The following is an 18,579-nucleotide window of genomic DNA, read 5'->3' as shown; positions in this document are numbered from 1 at the left end:
CTGGCAGTCCAGTGGTTAGGACTCAGCGCTTTCACTGCCGGGGCCCGGGTTCTCAATCCCTGGGCCGGGAACTAAGATCCTGCCAGCTGCACGGCAGGGCCGTCCCCCCGCCCCACACAAAAAAAACAGAATAAAGGACAAAAACTATATGATCATCTCAACAGACATAGAAAACAGAAAAAGCTTTTAGGAAAATCCAACAGCCTTTCATGTTAAAAACACTAAATAAACTAGTAATAGAAAAGAACTTCCTCAGACTGAAAAAGGGTATCTATGAAAAACCCACAGCTAATACTATACTTAACAGAAAAAGACCAAGTGCTTTCTGTACTAGAATATTGCTGCTGTAGTAAATTACTACAAACTTAGTGTCTTTAAACAACACAAATCTATTACCTTATAGTTCTGTAGGTTTGAAGTCCTAGAATGATCTCACTGGACAAAGCAGTGCTCCTTTCCGGAGGCTCTAAGGGAGAACCCACTGCCTGGCGTTTCCCAGCTTCTGCTGCCTGCCTTTGCATCTAGTCCCCTTCCTCCTTCTTCAGAGCCGGCAGTGGTGGGACAGAGTTGAATTTTTCTCACCTTGTATAACCCTGACTTTCTCTTCTGCTTTCCGCTTTCACTTTTTTTTGTTGTTTTAAATATTTATTTATTTTGGCTATGCCGGGTCTTAGTTGCAGGCACGTGGGATCTTCCTTGCGGCATGCGGGATCTTTAGTTGCAGCATGCGGACTTCTTAGTTGCAGCATGCGAACTCTCAGTTGCGGCATGCATGCGGGATCTAGTCCCCAGACCAGGGATCAAACCCAGGCCCCCTGCATTGGGAGCATGGAGGCTTACCCACTGGACCACCAGGGAAGTCTTTCCTCTTTCACTTTTAAGGAAATGTGTGATAACACTGGGCCCACCCAAATAATCCAGGGTGATCTTCCTATTTCAAAGACATCTGATAGACCACTTTTTTTTTTAATTTTTTAAAAAATTTTATTTATTTATTTTTGGCTGCGTTGGGTCTTCGTTGCTGCGTGCGGGCTTCCTCTAGTTGCGGCAAGTGGGGGCTACTCTTCGTTGCGGTGCACGGGCTTCTCATTGCAGTGGCTTCTCTTGTTGCTGAGCATGGGCTCTAGGCGCGCAGGCTTCAGTAGTTGTGGCTCACAGGCTCTAGAGCGCAGGCTCAGTAGCTGTGGCGCACGGGCTTAGTTGCTCTGCAGCATGTGGGATCTTCCTGGACCAGGGCTCGAACCTGTGTCCCCTGCATTGGCAGGCGAATTCTTAACCACTGAGCCACCAGGGAAGCCCTGATAGACAACTTTAATTCCATCTGCAATCTTTATTTCCCTTTACCACGTAGTCTAGCATATTCTCCCGGTTCTAGGGATTAAAACACAGACATCTTTGGGGAGTTCATCATTTTGCCTACTCCATTCCACCTTGGGGCCCCTAAACATTCACATCTGACAAAATACATGGTCCCTATAGCCACACAAAGTTCATAATGTCATCTAAAAGTCCTGAGCTCAAAAGTACTGCAATGTCATCGTCTAAATCATTTAAATCAGTTATAGTTAGACTCTAAGTATAATCTACCCTGGGGCAAAATTATTCTCTATCTGTGGACCTATGAAACTAGAAAGTAGTTGTCTGCTCCCAGAACGCAATGTGGGGCAGGCATAGGTATCACTTATAGATACTCTAGTTCAAAAGGGGAGAAAATGGAATGGAAAAAGGAACCATAGGTTCCAAGAAATTTAAAAATCTAAATTCCATTGTGTTTCAAGGCCTGGGGATAATCCTCTGGGCTTGTAGCTCTGCCCTCTGAGTAATCCTTCATTTTTCAGGAAAGATAGTATTTGTTTGTAGTTGAGTAGTTTTATTAGGCTGTTTTCTGCCTGTAGAATTTTGAGGGTGGAATAGCCTTCTCTCATCCTCTGACCCTTTCAGTTCAAGCCAGTGGTATTTCTGTGGGTATAAAATTCTCAAGAACTTTTTGGGTCTCCTGTGTATATCATGAGGAGTCACTATAGTAGAGGTTCATCCACTATCTTCCCTATATAATCCCACCTCTATTTTTGGCTTCTGCTGAGACCTGAAGGATCTAAGTCATGCTCTTAATCTCGTCAAAGAGCCTTTTGTGTGACTGAATATTCTGACCTTTTGATCTTTCTGAGGTATTAGCAAAAGACTGAACAGTCACACCAGTGGCTTTTTCTCTAAAACATGTTTCCGGAAGGTGACTCTCTTAATTTTAGCATCTTTTGCCACCCACATAGGCTGAGAATTTCCTAGATCATCAAGTCCTTGTTCCATTTTGTTTAACAGTTCTTCCCTCAATTATATTTTCCTCACATTTTACTGTAATCAGCAAGAAGAAATCAGACCACATCTTCAACACTTTGCTTAGAAATGTCTTCAGCTAAATGTCTGATTTAATTGTTATACAAGTTCTGCCTTCCACACTTTCCCCTTAAGATCAGGAACAAAAGGATGTCTGCTCTAGCCACTTCTATTCAACATTATAATGGGGGTTCTAGACAGGGAAATTAGCCAAGAAAATAAAATAAAACGTATCCAGATTAGAAAGGAAGAAGTAAAACTATATTCTCCAATGACACAATCTTTTACATAGTTAATCATTAGGGCCCATTGAAAAACTATTTAAACTAATAAATGAGTTCAGAGAGGTTGCAGGATACAAGATCAATAAACACATATCAGGTCTCTTTCGGTGCACTAGCAGTGAACAGTCTAAAAGGAAATTAAGAAAACTATTCCGTTTACAATAGCATTAAAATGAATAAAATACTTAGGAATGAATTTAAGAAATGCAAAACACGCTTAAAACTACAAAACAGGGAATTCCCTGGCAGTCCAGTGGTTAGGACTGTGTGCTTCCACTGCAGGGGGCACGGGTTCGATCCCTGGTCCGGGAGCTAAGATCCTGCATGCTGCATGGTGTGGCCAATTAATTAATTAATTAAAAGTCATTTTTTAAAAAAAACCATGAAACGTTTAAAGAAATAAGATCCTAAATAAATGAAAAACGTCCCACGTGCATGGATCAGAAAACTTAATATTGTTAGATGGCAATACTCCCCAGATTGATATATAAATTCAGTGTAATTCCTATCAATATCCTAGCTGGCTTCTTTGCAAAAATTGACAAGCTGATCCTGAAATTCATATGGAATTGCAAATGATCTAGAATAGTGAAAACAATCTTGAAAAACAGGAACAAAGTTGGAGGACCCACACTTCCCAGCTTCAAAACTTACGAAGTTATGGTAATCAGGACAGCATGATATTGGCATAAGGATACACATACAGGTCAATGAATAGAATTGAGAGTCCAGAAATATACCTTTACATTTACAGTAAGTTGGTTTCAACAAGGGTGCCAGAACAATTAAATGGGGGAAAGAATAGTCTTTTCAACAAATGGTGCTGGGACAAGTGTACATCTACATGCAAAAGAAAGAAATTGGACTATACCTCACACCATACACAAAAATGAACTCAAAATTGATCAAAGACTAAAATATAAGAACTAAAACTATAGAACGCTTAGAAGGAAACACTAAAGACAACCCACAGAATGGGAGTAAATATTTCCAAGTCATATATCTGATAATGGACTTGTGTCTAGAGTATATAAAGAATTCTTAGAACTCAATAATAGAAGGATAACCCAATGTTTTAAACAGACAAAATATTTTAATAGACATTGTTCCATTGATCATATACAAATAGCTAATAAGCACATGGAAACATGTTCAGTCATGGAAATGAGATACCACAAAACCACAAGATACCACTTCACACCCACTAAAATGGCTAGTATTTTAAAAGACAATTACAAGTGTTGGAAAAATAGGGCCACTCATGCACTGCTTATGGAAATGTAAAATGGTGCAGCCACTTTGGGAAGACAGTCTGGCAGTTCCTCAAGTGATTCAACATAGAGTTACCATATGACCCAGCAGTTCTACTCCAGAGTATATACCCAAGAGAAATGAAAACATGTTCATACTTGGATAAAATTTCTAAACGAATGTTCATAGCAGCATTATTCATAATAGCCAAATAGCCAAGTGTCCGTCAACTGATGATTAGATAAATAAACCGTGGTTTGGCCGTACAATGGAATATTATTCAGCAACGGAAAGAGGTGCTGATAACTGCTCCAACGTGGATGAACCTTGGAAACATCACGCTAAGTGAAAGACGCCAGTCACAGGTAACTACACATGCTGTGTGGTTCCATTTATATCAAGTATCCAGAATAGGCAAGTCCACAGAGACAGAAAGTAGACTAGTGGTTGTTGCATAGGTCTGGGGCAATTGGCAGAAACTAGGGAGCGATTGCCAGTGGGTATCATGGGGGTTTCTTTTTGGGTAACGAAAATATTCTAAATTTTTTGTGGTGATGGTTGTACAATTCTCTTAATATACTAAAAACCCATTGAATGGTACAGTTTAAATGGTTGAGTTGTGTGGTATTGTGAATTACGTTTCAAAAAGCTGTTATAAAAATAAAATTGGTGTGGGTGAGGAAGAGAATGGAAGGGAATGATTTCTGGGATTGTTCTCCTGAATGAAACATTTCTGCATTTCTGACCAAGGAAAATCCACTTTCCTTCTTGAGGCAGAAATCTAGACCCCTGTGGAAAGGAGATTTCTATGTCAGAGAGGCATAGCCTTTAAGAAGCAATGGTCTGAGACAAGAACTTAACTGCATTTAACTAATATCGTCAGCATTTTAATTTGGAGACTTTTGTTATTTAACTTATATATTGTGTTCTTCTGTAGACGAAGAAGATAAGGACAGTTTACAGGAACTAGCTACAGAACAGAAATGCTTTGTAGAACACATTCTTTGTACGAAGCCATTGCCATGCAGGTAAGGACTTTCTCTCCCTTCTAAACACAGATAACAATTGTTGTTTCAGTAATTCAGGTATATATGTATATTACACTCCCATGCAGACATGATACTTCACCCCAAGAGTGTCTGTGCATCAGAAGCTCTCCTCTGCCCACAGCCATTCCACATTTTGTGTCCTCTGTCTGGGAGGTATATCCCCAGTCATAACCCCAGTCAGTCTTCACTTGCTGATTCTTTTCTGATCTTAATGTCAGTTCATAAGAGGGTTCCCTTGATTTCCCAGAACCCCTTTGGGTTCTCCTATTATTCTTTTTCTTTGTAGCACATACTTAAATTGATATTTTTGTTTGTTTAATGTCTGTCACCACTACTAGAATATAAATGTTTCACGAAGGCAAAGACCATGTCTGTCTGTTTCATACTTTATACCATCGCCTCATGTCTGTACACTCAGTGTCTGACAGGGTGCCTAGTAGATACTCAGTAAATATTTGATGAATAGAATAAAGGGAAATATCTAGAGTGACTCCCAGGTTTCTACCCGGGATAACGGTAGATGCGGTACCCTTCAGAACAATTGGACATAGGAGAAAGTGGATGTGGGAAGACTCCAGATGGGTTAATGGGGCCACTTGGAGTCTTCTGTTCCAAAGGACATCCAAGTGGAGGAGCCCAGTAGGCAGTTGGACACGTAGGTCTGGAGCTGGGGTTGGTCTGGGCTAGGACAGTATGGATGTGGGACTTGTCAGCATTGGAGCCAGGACTCTGGTGAAGGTTCCCCAGGAAAGGGCCTCGAGTGAGTAGAGGACACACCTGAGTGGAGAGTCTTGAGCAACACTTTCTTACAAGCAGTGAGTGGAGGATGAGGAGCCCAGCCCAGGAAGGAAACTTGAGTAAAAGGCGGCCAGAGAGACTGAAGGAGAACCCGGGGGAAGGGTGCCAGGGAGGAGGAGGTTTCAAAGAGGAGGCAGGGGAGCAGCATCAAATAAGTACGGCAGAGCGGCGAAGAGCGGTGCGGTGTCCAGATCTGGCAACATGGGCGTTCATCGAGAACCACGGAGAAACGCTTTTGTGGGTGGGAGCGGATAGCACAGGTGAAAAGTGAATGGGGAAAATAGATAATAAAATCTCATTTATAATATATACGTATATATAATATATACATTTCAAAAACAGGTAAAACTGTATTGCTTAGGAATGAATACATACATAGATAGGAAAGCTATAGAGCAAAACGAGAACATGAGTATCATACAAATCAAGTGGAAGGTTGTGATCAGGAGGTTCACACGGGAGGTCTCAGGCCCCTGTAGTGTTGTAATTCTTGGCCTGGATAGTGGTCACAGAGTGTACATATGCACTCTCCTGTATGTAGATTTCACACTAGAAATGCAGAAGAAAAATTTTTTCTAACCTCCCAGACTCCCCCTCACCACCATTCCCCTCCCCTGCAAAAAAAGGCCAATGAGAGATATGGAAGGAGAAATACTACTGCAGGCTACTGCGAAAGACTGCTGGCTCTAAAGGGAAAGGAAGAGGGAGTAGATTAAGGAGAGCTTGAAACTACAGTGGAGAGTGTTTTGAATGGAAGCGATGTCAGCTTGTTTATAAGCTGAGGGTAAACGGACAGTAGGGAGATTCTGTGGTTGCAGAGCTGACGGAGCAAATCTCAGAAGAGGCGAGAGGAGACGGCGTCGACAGTCTGGGCAGAAGTGAGCCGTGGGGGGTGGTGGTGAGCGCGTTGGCAGGAAAGACAGTCCCTGTCTGAGGCCCCGTTTTCACTTTCTTCGGTGAAGTAGAACCAAGACTGAGAGGGAGCCGCGTGCCGTGCACAGTAAATTAAGTCCTGTGACATAGATGCTGGCCTGCATTGAATTTTTAAGGTGAGAAAGACACTATTCAGTCAACAGTTTCTGAGCACCTAATCTGGGTTGGGCGCTCGGCTAGGCATGCAGCGGTAGCTGGAGCTTACGTGTGAGTTGGGAGAAAGACACATAAAGAACTGGCTTCATCGTATCGTGGTAACTGCCGAGATTACAGTGAGCACCATGAGGCTGTGGGTTCCTGAGTGACCTGTAAGCGACGTCTGGCTGCTGAGTGACAGCTTGATTCAAACCGATCAGAGCTCTAAGTAATACAGGTTTCCAAGTCACCACCCCTGAGGTTACTGCACTGATACCATGTCCCACCCAATTGTTAGCCCAGCCCTGAGAGGGCCACAAACCTCAGCCATATCGTTGCCTTTGGATCCACTGCTTTTGCTGTTTTGTAGTTTAACTATGGCTGTGTGTTTTTTTCAGGCAGCCAGCTCCGATTCGAGGATTCTGGATTGTCCCTGACATTCTGGGGCCTACAATGATCTGCATCACCAGTAACTACGAATGCGTCATAAGGCCTTTACTGTACGTCCCACTTTGTATTCCCACACAGCTCTCGTTAATTCTGCAAAATCTAAGCTGGGAAGATGTCCTTAGTAACCGGACTGAAGATACATGGTTTATGCTTTGGTTTCTGACTTGAGGGTTGGAGGGGTGGTTATTTCTGTTGCTCCTGCCATCTCTGGAAGGATTTATTTTAGGCATAATTTCTGGCATCTCCTTTAGCTAGTGGAGAGTTAAGAGCTTTACCCAAGTGTGGAAAGAATACTAAAATACTGAACTCCATCATTAATGAGTTAGATTTAATGATTTTTCTTTTTTTTTTTTAACCACACCACGTGGCATGCGGAATCTTAGCTCCCGGACCAGGGATTGAACCCTCGCCCCCTGCAGTGGAAGCGCCGAGTCTTAACCACTGGACTGCCAGGGAGGTCCCTGATTTAATGATTTTAAACTTTATGTGCCAGGCTCAGAAGTAAGCCTCCGGCAATCAGAGCAACCCTGCGCTATGGACAGCACCGTTACCCTCATTTTGTAGAGGAGGGATCAGGGACAGAGAGGTTATGTACATGCCAGAGTCACAGGGAACACATAGAACTGGGCTGCAAAGACCGGGCTTTCTGACTTCAAAGTCCAGTTTCTCCATCTCTGCCAGCCTCATAGGGACATCACAGAATATGTAGACTCTGGAAGAAAGGTGGTATATAGCTGAACTCATAACCCTTGTTCCCCTTAAGGAACCCACATTAAGCTATAAGTACTGTTTTCAACAGCTCTGGAAGGTCATTCTGAGTTTTATAAATGCAGGAAAAGGAGTCTCTAACAAGCCACTGGAGTACTGGAACACTAGACCCCTTTCCCCCCAGTCTCTTGGTGTCATTTGAAAGCATGAGCTTCTAGGTATTGACATAGTTCAGAACACTGGCATTAATTTACTGTCCTTAGAAGAATTTCCATACTCTTTGAGAAGTGACATCATTTGGAAAAGAAAATAATTCACTATCAATTTTGTGATATTTATACAAGAGACTAAAAACTAGCAAGACTGAACAAAAGTAATAAAATCACCACAAAAAACTGCCTTTTTGCCTGTTGCCTCAGCATGTTTTTAAAATCCTACCCTACCTTTAGTAAAATAAGACCTAGTCATACTAGGATACTTCAGAATAAAAACATGAATCCCAAAGGGGAAAAACACTTCTAAATATTAGTTACCTAGATACCTGCAAATCATGTTTCTGCCAACTCTCTGAAATACAAGTTGTCTATGAAGTAATGTTATTAACAAACTCCCAGATGTGAATTATTGCAAAGTAAGTCATTGGCCATGCTGTTAAAGTTTGCAATCTTTCAAGCTTTCTGAAATTTGCCATTGAGAGTATTTGTAACACTTCATAGTTTCTTATATCCTCAGAACTCTGGATGAATGTGACTTAGGTTTTCCTATACTTACAGCAAGTCACTCCATGGTAAATTTTATTTTATTTTTTTCTTTTGCAGAAGCACAGTCCATCCAGCGTCTCCTCCCCTGCTTTGTACCCGAGACGATGTTGAAGTGGCACAGTCTCCCCTCCGTATTCTGGCTGAAACCCCGGATTCCTTTGAAAAACATATTAGAAGCATTCTGCAACGTAGTGTTGCAAATCCAGCATTTTTGAAGTATGTAATTTAGGGCGTATCAGTTTTAAAAACTGGCTCCCTTCTCTGTTTTGTGATTACTCTTCAGCCTGTCCTCAGCTATTTCTTTTCATATACTTTTTACTATGTTGGAGTTGGAAGAAACACAGGGCATATTTAATCAGCTAGTGAGAACAGAGAGAGAATACATAGATATGGAGGCATCTGAGAAAGATAAACAGGAAGTGTAAAGAGACGTGAGTCTGTCTTCAGTTGTTTTACTCAGCTAAGCAAAGTAATGACAAACTTTTTTTTTAAGATCATCTGAAAAAGATACGGCTCCTCCTCCCGAAGAATGCCTTCAGCTCATCAGCAGAGCCACCCAGGTGTTCAGAGAACAGTACATTCTTAAACAGGACCTGGCAAAGGAGGAGATTCAGCGGAGGTAGGATGGCCTCTGTTCACATACCAATCGGTCCCTGGCTGGTAGCTGACACTGTATAATGGCCTAGACCTGGCTTTTGATTAAATTTCTTTTTGTTCTTGAAGGGTCAAATTGTTATGTGACCAAAAAAAGAAACAACTAGAAGATCTCAATTATTGTCGAGAGGAGAGGTAAGTGCCAAGACAAGGGAGAAAAAAAATAGTTCAGCTAGACTGGAACTGTGTCTCACCCTAAGATACTGAACCACATTAGTTGGCTTCACCATCAAGGTGCACCCCTAGAGACTCTTGCTTTTTATGCCATTAGGAAAAGTCTGCGGGAAATGGCCGAGCGCTTAGCTGACAAATATGAGGAAGCCAAGGAAAAACAAGAAGATATCATGATCAGGTCAGTGGGCTGTGTAATTGTATAACATTCGGTTCCCTGCTCAGGTCAGGTACTACTAGTGTTATTAAGTTCTCGGGTGCTAGATACTCCCTCTGAGGTGTATTCTACGGAAGACAGTGCAGTGATGCTTTCCCCAAACCCATCCTGTGGAGGCCTCCTTCACAGACACCAGATTCCTAAATTAGGAGCTTTAGTTAGGATTGTGTTCCTCCTAAGGAGCCGAGATCTTAAGCTGAGATGTTTGCTTACCTCTTCTACAGGATGAAAAAAGTACTTCACAATTTTCACTCTCAGCTCCCAGTTCTCTCTGACAGTGAGAGAGACATGAAGAAAGAATTACAGCTGATACCTGATCAACTTCGACATTTGGGCAATGCCATCAAACAGGTAGGAATGTATACAAGGTGGCTACCTTTGGTACTTCTTAAAGTGTTCCTTCTACAGAAAATAATTTTATAAAATGTAAAAAGAATAGACTAAACTAGATACTATGAAAATGTATAGCAAACCATAGCTAAAGTGTCTGTGTTCTGTTTGATACTTAAGGTTACTATGAAAAAAGACTATCAACAACGAAAGATGGAAAAGGTACTAAGTCCTCAAAAGCCCACCATTACTCTCAGCGCCTACCAGCGAAAATGCATTCAGTCCATCCTGAAGGAGGAGTAAGTACCAATCAGCTATTAGTGCGAGGTAGTTTTTTCTTTGTAAAATGCCAAAATCAACCTTTCTTTGCCCAGATAAGACCACTTGACATTTGTGGGTCAAGTAATTACCAGGACTTGACGGTGATAGATATGGACTTAATAGATGAGTATAGTGAGAGGGTCAAAAAGGATGTCTTTCTTTATAATTTTGTGTGGTCAAGGTATTCCCCAGTGAATATGTTCAAAAATATTTCCAGCAATTCCACTACTATATTTGCTGCCGCTAGCCTTAAATGAATTACCATTACTATCCATCTGAAACCTTTAGCCGTTAATTCTAGCAGAGCACTTCTAAGATACTTCAGTATTACTAAGTTCTTATGAATCAATATTAATGGTTTATTCATTTGTTCTATTACCCAAAGTGAGTAACTTTATGATTTTACAGGGGTGAGCACATAAGAGAAATGGTGAAGCAAATTAACGATATCCGAAATCATGTAAACTTCTGACACCACCAGGAACAGATTCACACCTGAAATTAACACAAGTGAAGGCTTAAACTCATTGTAAAACGAACAGGTAGCGTTATCTAATTTATAAAGAGGCATTTTAAAGGATGAACTTTGGTGTGGTTGTTCATCACTTTTTATACTTTACTTGTTTTATAATTAATTATTGAATAAATGCTTTTATTTAAAAATTGGAATGTGGTTTATATACACGCTCAAGTATATGATTGTATTCAGCCCTTGCTGAATTTAAAAGATTCCCAGCTTTTAATGCAAGCTCCTCCAATGCAAGATAAAATGGTTAAAAAAAAAAATACACTGAGCTAGGAAATACTTTTAAATTTTAAATTCCTAGGATTTAAAAGAAAAAAAAAAGTGCCCAAGACTTTCAGCTGCACACTGCCAGACCTCCATGAACCCTACTGAGTTTTCTTGATATTTGAACAAGAATAAAAGCTGCATTTTACCGTAGCAGCACCAGAAATATGACTCTGAAGAGGGACAGAACCCTAGAACTCAAAGGAAAAGGCCACACAGTATACTAGACAGCAGCTTTTTTAATTTGAACACTTTCTTCTTAAGGACACACCTTCAGTACAGTTAACAAATGGTTATACCTGAAACCTGCTCAGAGCAGAACTCGGTATCCACAATTGCAAGGCCACTGCTGGCTCACTTCCTCGACAGGCAGTATTTCCTTTCAGAGCTGAGTTCGGCTGTGCTCTGTGTCCCAATACATGTCACTGAGTGGGTATGAGGTGCACATGTAGGATCTCAAATGGAGAAACAAATAGCTTGGTATACAGTATATGTTTTTGTCTTTTAGCATTAGGTAATATTTTTATACCTGCCAACGAGTTCTGAAAGGTAATACCGTACCTGCCTAGAAATGGCTGAGTGACTGCCAATTAAAAGCCACATACATGGTAAGGTGGTAGGTTACAGGTAAGAGGTAAATCAGGTTAGACATGCGTGAGAACACGTGTACACAGACTGAATACAAGCGCAGGAACACTCGTGAAACCCAGCTGACCTTTTCTTTTGTCTTGAAGGGCTAAACACTACCTTCTAAATCAGTTTCCCATTTATAAAGAAAACCCAGTTTAAAGAAGTGTTTCATACCAGAAGTAGAGATTGTTTGTTAACAAAACCTAGTCTCAGTTTGGGTTTTTCTAGCATATTTTTCTCAAAAAAGTGGGTTCCAACAATTTGCATCTGCCACTGTAGAGAGTGCTAACAAACAGTTTCCTAATCATGAATTTTATGGGCCCAGGACCATCTTACGGAGAAAAATATCAGCATCAGCAAGGTACCCAGTCTCAGCCAAGCAGTTCCCTGGGAGTTGTAGTTCAGTTCGTTCCGGAAGGTTATGAATTATCCATCTTGATTTATGGTGCCAATTTTAATAATCTGAAACAAATTAGCTTGGAGTTTATCCAAGGGGCTAGTCTGACACTTATGTAATTTAAAGTGATTGTATTTTTGGAATTAATAAAATTCCCTGTAACTCAATGAGGATACATGTTTCCTTTAAAGGAAACAGAGTAGTACTTTATACAAAGGGACTTTAAACCAATTAAAATAATGTTTCATGCATGCAAGCCTATAGCACTATTTCCATAATTAGTGTTTACTTTCAAAATTCATAATCATGAATGTAAGACAACAGCAATAGCCCAAGGAATGAGGTATGTAGGCCTTACCTTGTCCTGTCCTATGGAAGACAGAAATAAAGATCTTTAGGGCTAGTCCATTATGACTTCATTTATAACAAAGACAATTCAAGTTGTAGCTTTATGTGAGCCAAACAATCTACTCAATCCACTTAATTTCCATATGGTTCCTTCAAGTACTCTGCCATTACACAACACCAATCACAAAAATTTGAAAACAACAGTTTTACTTTGGAACCATCTGTATGATGAATCAAACAGTGTAGTCTTCCACTGGCTAACAGTACTGCAGGTAAACAGTGAATATAAATCCATTCTTGTGCTTTCTGCAACACTTCATAAGGCTATGGCAAAGACAACCTGTTCATTGAAGCTTTATCCACACAGGAAAGGAATCTAACCTCACAGAAATGACAAAGCAGATTTCCAAACTGATCAACTAACTGGGTTTTCCCCAACTTCACCATAAGCATTATCACACTCCAGGTCTAAAATATAAAAGAAAAATACAAAATAGGTATCTGCCAAACCTAGTTATCACCATTTTTGTATTTGACACTTTTGAAAACAAGTACGTACTCAGGCCCACTGACTCGAGTTGAAAATAAAATAAGCAGCAGACTTATAAATTTATACTAGATGTTGTCAGACATAGCTTGTTTTATTAATATTTTTTTCCACTGATCCAATAACTAAACTAAAACAGTTTTCAAAAGAGTAGATGGTGCCAGTTCAGCTTGACCCTGGTACCTGTGAGTCCACGAAACTTACCCAGGTAGCAGGAAAAGTGCTTCCAAACAGTTTCTTGTGCTTTTCCTTTAACCTCAACTTCCAATACATATAGCCCCAGCCAAGTTTGCAAATCCTCATAATTAGTTCGGTTCCAATTCAATTGAATTGGTTGTCTGCCACCGTCTTATGGTTCTCAGGCAAGTTTCAGTAGCATTTAAGGTCCTCCAATGCAAGATAAAATGGTTAAAAAAAAAAATACACTGAGCTAGGAAATACAGTCACTAGCCAGTGGGCTGCTCTCAAACTTCATATTTTAATATAAAATATTCATACGGCATACTCCACCTCTGTCTGCTAGCTGAATACTGTTACTGATGAACTCTAGACAACAGAAACAAATTCTCTCTTCCAACAGCTATGAACAGGAAATGCCATTTCAAACACTACTGGGACGGTGCTGTAGGGCAGGGAAATGTTGACTAAAGCAGGCAAGGAAACAGCACTTCCTCCATCACCAAATCTGATCCCACACTCACTGGAATCAGGTCTGGAGTCTGGCTAGCGTTCCCAGTTGAAAGGTCTTTTCTGCTGCAAATTACCCTGGCTGTTTGCTGCTCCCGCGCTGCACAGTCTGCCCACTAGAATTAAGCATTTCTCCAGTCTTCCTTTTTCTGTGTGTGACTTCTTCTTCAGTTAAGAGTTAAATAATAATTAATGTTGCTCTAAAGATGAGTTAAAAACCCAAAGTGCAGGCTAGAGTCCTGCCATGAGGGTGTCATGTCTCAGGGAGCTGGTTAATGTCTGTCAGTTTGGTATCGTTCAGAATTGCCCGGATTCTCTCCAAGGAGTCTGCTTGCCGGATCCGCTCTAATTGCACCTAGAGAAATAATGCAGCGAGGTAAGTGCAGACGGCTCCTGCCTAGACCTTCTGGTTCACTCTGACTGGTTTAGCTGAGATGGAGATTAACTCACCAGAGACTAGTCACTTCAAAGGAAAGAGGCAGCAAGAACAATTAAATCCAAAAAACAATTCTCAAAAGCTGCTGTGTAACAGACCCAGTGTAAGGTGCTGGGACTATGGAGATGAATGAGACCTGATCCTTGACCTCTGAGAACCCACAGTTCAGTTGGGGGAAAAGAACAAGCTTATATGGAGTTTTAGCACAATATACTAAATGTCACTATACCAGCCTGGGGACCTAGAGAGGGTTCCACAGGGAGGACAAAGCTAAGCAGGGCCCTGGAGGAAAGGAGCAAGGGGGCCATGCTTCCAGAGGGAACACATGCTGTGGGTAAGGAACCACAAGTAGTTTTTAAAAATTAGAACATAGAATATAAAATGTAAGGCAGAGAGATGGACAAAACGCAGGGATAGGCCTGGCTGGGAAGAGTCTTACATGCTACGCTAAGGACTTTATATTTTACCCTTAAGGGCCGGCAAGGAAGAGGAAAAGGGAAAGAAAGGGGGACAAGTCTGAGGTATAAACCAGGTTTCCAGCTTAAATGACCAGGCCGGCATTTGGAGCTGGGGCAGGGGCAGCCATAATTTCTAATCCTCTAGCTATTGCCAGTGGGCCAGTCAGGGATTAGCAAATTCTCCTGGGTACCAAGAACCCCAAAAGTGCCTCCTCAGTGTTCTGTCTAGTGGTTCCCCAAATGCCTCACCTGAAGGGTCTGAGAAAGCTTTACAAAGTCTCTCTGGACTTGTTCACTGACATCTAGTTCTGTCTGCAACCTCTGAGCTTTGTTCTTCTCTTCAAACATTAGTTGTTCAACAGTAACCTAAAAAAATACAAGTTTTGAATGAGGATTAATGCTGGAGAGCCATAGGTCAAATCACTCAGGAAATCTAGGCACTTGTCGTTTCCTACTACTAGAGAGGAAAGGTGGGTGCCCATCATATTCCTGTATCCTGTTAGTCTCCCTTTGTCTCTGTCTTTACAGGGCAAGGGTGCACATTGCCTAAGCTACTTGCTCTGGGTCCTAAAATGAACTGAGTATGAGAGCCAAATTAAAAATGAATGAAAGTGCTGCGCTCCACCCCTCACCCCCAGCAGCCTGGTGACAATGATTAATCATCAAAAAGCAGCTGCTGTAAGATCAGTAGCTGTCATAGCAACAGGACAGGATCTTTAGGGATTTCCTCTGACAACCACAGCAGTCAAGCATCTGCCAGGAAAATTCTCAATGAATACGCCTTAGGCAGCCCCAGCTATCCCCAGTCTTCCTTACAGGGAAACTCTTCAGCAGGACCCCCTGTGCAGGAGCCTTTCTAAAAACAGGACTATTAAATAACACACAACATTTTTACACTTAAAGGTTAGATCACAGCCCACCAAAACCAAACTTCCCCCACAGTTAGCCCCATGCACTTTTATTCTAACAGGACTAATCAGAATTTAGGCAGCAAATATGGTTCAGTGCAATATTTCATAAATCAATCAAATGGAATGACACTTCCAAAGCAGTGCTTCTGGCTATGGCAGTGCCAAGTTTGGTTCGTGGCCTTTAGCTCAACGCCTAAAAAGCCAGTTAAGCCTGTGACACAGACCTCCAGAGCTGGCAGTGTGCACATCTGACCCAACTCTAAAGAGATAAAGTCATTCCATTTTCTTTCTGCGAGCGGAGAGTCTTGCCAACTTTCAGAAGGTGGCACTATTCAAAGCAGCAGGGCTTTTTTTTTTAAACAGTGAAGATGTGATTCTACATTCTTCACACTGCTTTTTTATGAAACTACCAACAAAAATGTCACCTTAGCAGCAGTTTCTTTCTTTAACTGTTCTTCCAAAGTGATCTTCATCTCCTGAAGGCTCTCAAGCTGTTGAGACTTCTCTCTTAATGTGGACTCCAACTGTGAAATTAAAAAGGGAAAAGCTGAAACACACAGAAACTCCCTACAGGTCACAGCACACCTGCCTGGAGGGGCCTGCAGCCTGGAGAAACGCACCCAAGCTCGCATCCTCCTAGGCCCTGGATACTGGCTATGCTTGGAATGCTCTTCTTACCCTTTGACATCTGTGGATCTTCTACTGATTCTTCAAGACCTATTCTTTCTCTTATTAAACGTTTATTAGGCACCTCCTATGTTCTAAGGCCTGGGGATGGAAAAATCAGGAGAGACAGACATGTAAGTTAACTATGCCATGTGAACATGGATGAAGAAGCACTTAATTCTGCCAGAAAAGTTGGGAAGGGCTTCCTTGAAGAGATGACATCTGACCCTTAAAGGGTGGTAAGGGGGAGAAGGTGGAGAGAGATACTCCAAAAAGAGGGAGTTGACGTATAAAAAAATGAGTTAAAGAACTGAGGTGAGCTCTTGCTACATTACAGCACAGAGTGCTGGGGGCCCTGGAGGCTAAGGCCGGAAAGGCAGTGGTGAGGCAAGAGATCCCAGCTGGGCTAAGGAATATAGATAAAGGGAACTACTGAAGGGTTTTAAACCAGACTGGCTCACAGTCATGTTTATAATCACCTTGGTTTCAATATGAAAACGAAATTTGAAGAGGATAAATTTTGGAGGCAGGGAAAGAAGTCAGGCTGTTAGAATGAGCCAGGTGAGCACTGAAGTCGACCCAACAGTGGCAGAGGGAGTGGGAAAGATGGGACACGTTGGAACACTGGCGACTTTTGCCAGTGTAACCTGATAGCACAGTGGGAGCCAAAGCCAGATTGTAGTGGGCTGAGGAGTGACTGGGAGGTCGGGCAGTGGAGACGACTCTTTCAAGAACTCTGGGTATAAAAGGAAGAAGAAGGACTGGTAGCTGGAGAAAGAAGTACAATCCAAAGAGAAACTTTTCCCCTCTTACCGGGAGACCTCTGAGATTGGTTATGCATAATGGAAAAGACAAAGAGGTAGAAGTTCAAGGCCCATACTGGAAGGGGAAGATGGAGAGGATGCCAGGAAAAGATGTGAGGGACTCAGTCAAAGCACATGTGCAGTGACAGAAGACTAGTCAGAAACAGGTCATCCTTTCCTCTGAAGAAGCAAGAAAGAGAAGGCTGGGAAGAAAAATAAGAGAACATGTAACTGAGGAGCCAAGAAGCTGAAGGTAGGTCCTGCTTATGACAGGGGTACAAGGCCATCACGTGCCATCATGAGGAGGTGAGGTGAGTGGTGACTGAAACATCCACCGTGAGGAATGGAAAGGAGCAACTAAGAGCAAATGAAAGGCTACGGAGCAGCACCTGACAGCAGGAGCACGCAGTGTTACTCATTCCAGTGGAACCAGCAGCTGGGGGCAGAGGCACAGAAGGTGGACACCAGGATTAATCCAGGGTTAAGTGGTATCAAGTGAGGGTAGCACAAGAACAAGCAATCAGGGGGCTTGCAGGCGTTAGTGGGAGACTAGTTGAAGAGGCAAGCCATGTCAGATGCAGCTTAGAAGGAAAGAAAGCAAAGCCATGAAGAAGTTGCTAAAACCAACAGAAAAGGAAAAGTTTAAGGAACTGAAGGTCTGAATGAGGTACTCAGACAGATGAACCTATGGGATTAAGGGCTGGAAAGATGGTAGACAGGGGTCAGGGGCATGAGCCTGGAGTGAGATGTCAGAAGTGGGGCAAGGTGCAGGCAGCAGTGTGGCAAGGCAGGGCAACACAGAAGCAAAGGTCATTGAGTCAATGAATAACGAGGCCAGTAAGCTGAATGGGGTCATCTACCAAAAGGTGTTCATGGTGTCTAAGAGAAGGAGACTCTAAGCCAGCTAGAAAACATCACCTCCTGTTTGTAAAAGATTTTGTACTTATTTCCACTGTAGCTTTAAGTATCTATCATGTCAAGGCCACACCTTGCCTGTCCTCCCACCACAGTGGAAGCTCCAGGCTAAGTCACATCTTAGTCTTCCCTGTATCTCCTCCAGTCAACACAGAGCAGGCTCTCATTAAATGGTCTCTACCACCATCACGCCCGTATTCCACTGTATTTTTCCCAGGAGTTGCTTGAAGGCAGGGACTATGTCCTAACTATATTTTATTCCTTGAGTCTAGCACAGTAGGATTCAATAAATAAATACTGGCTGCTGACAGAATCAATTTGAAACTCATGAAACTCACCTGTCCTTTTTCTACTTTTATTCTTTCTAATTCAGCTTTTAGGCTAGAAATGGAAGCTAGGAGGAAAAAAGGAGGAGACATGTTAGCATTTATTCATTATTTTGCATTTAAATTTTTTCTTAAAACACTCCTTTCCCCCATAAGCTCAATCTCATGCAATGAAAGTCAAATATTGTACTAAACAGTGGGCAGAATGGGGGTGGGGGACCAACACCCCTTTCTCAAAATTATCCCCAACCAATCAGCATCATAATCAA

General features: G+C 41.9%; 2 protein-coding genes across 3 annotated transcripts in view; one reads left to right on the top strand and one right to left on the bottom strand.

The window, feature by feature from the left end:
* The window catches only part of NUP88 (nucleoporin 88), a 28,683-nt gene extending 17,630 nt beyond the window's left edge, over positions 1–11,053 (top strand). The window contains exons 9-17 of the mRNA XM_061176776.1: positions 4,807–4,897; positions 7,183–7,284; positions 8,761–8,919; positions 9,197–9,322; positions 9,427–9,492; positions 9,629–9,709; positions 9,970–10,096; positions 10,256–10,374; positions 10,805–11,053. Of these exons, the coding sequence (XP_061032759.1) occupies positions 4,807–4,897; positions 7,183–7,284; positions 8,761–8,919; positions 9,197–9,322; positions 9,427–9,492; positions 9,629–9,709; positions 9,970–10,096; positions 10,256–10,374; positions 10,805–10,868 (935 nt within the window). The 3' untranslated portion in view covers positions 10,869–11,053. The remainder of the gene's footprint in view (positions 1–4,806; positions 4,898–7,182; positions 7,285–8,760; positions 8,920–9,196; positions 9,323–9,426; positions 9,493–9,628; positions 9,710–9,969; positions 10,097–10,255; positions 10,375–10,804) is intronic.
* Positions 11,054–11,418: 365 nt separating this feature from the next.
* RABEP1 (rabaptin, RAB GTPase binding effector protein 1) overlaps positions 11,419–18,579 on the bottom strand; it is a 104,908-nt gene continuing 97,747 nt past the window's right edge. For both annotated transcript variants that reach the window (XM_061175483.1, XM_061175484.1), the window contains 4 exons: positions 18,323–18,378; positions 16,026–16,124; positions 14,939–15,055; positions 11,419–14,150 (listed from right to left, as the gene is read on the bottom strand). In XM_061175483.1, the coding sequence (XP_061031466.1) occupies positions 14,049–14,150; positions 14,939–15,055; positions 16,026–16,124; positions 18,323–18,378 (374 nt within the window). In that variant the 3' untranslated portion in view covers positions 11,419–14,048. The remainder of the gene's footprint in view (positions 14,151–14,938; positions 15,056–16,025; positions 16,125–18,322; positions 18,379–18,579) is intronic.

The sequence above is a fragment of the Eubalaena glacialis genome, chromosome 19 (assembly GCF_028564815.1).
Source record: "Eubalaena glacialis isolate mEubGla1 chromosome 19, mEubGla1.1.hap2.+ XY, whole genome shotgun sequence".
In the NCBI taxonomy this organism is placed as follows: Eukaryota; Metazoa; Chordata; class Mammalia; order Artiodactyla; family Balaenidae; genus Eubalaena; species Eubalaena glacialis.
This window is presented reverse-complemented; position numbering and strand designations above follow the sequence as displayed.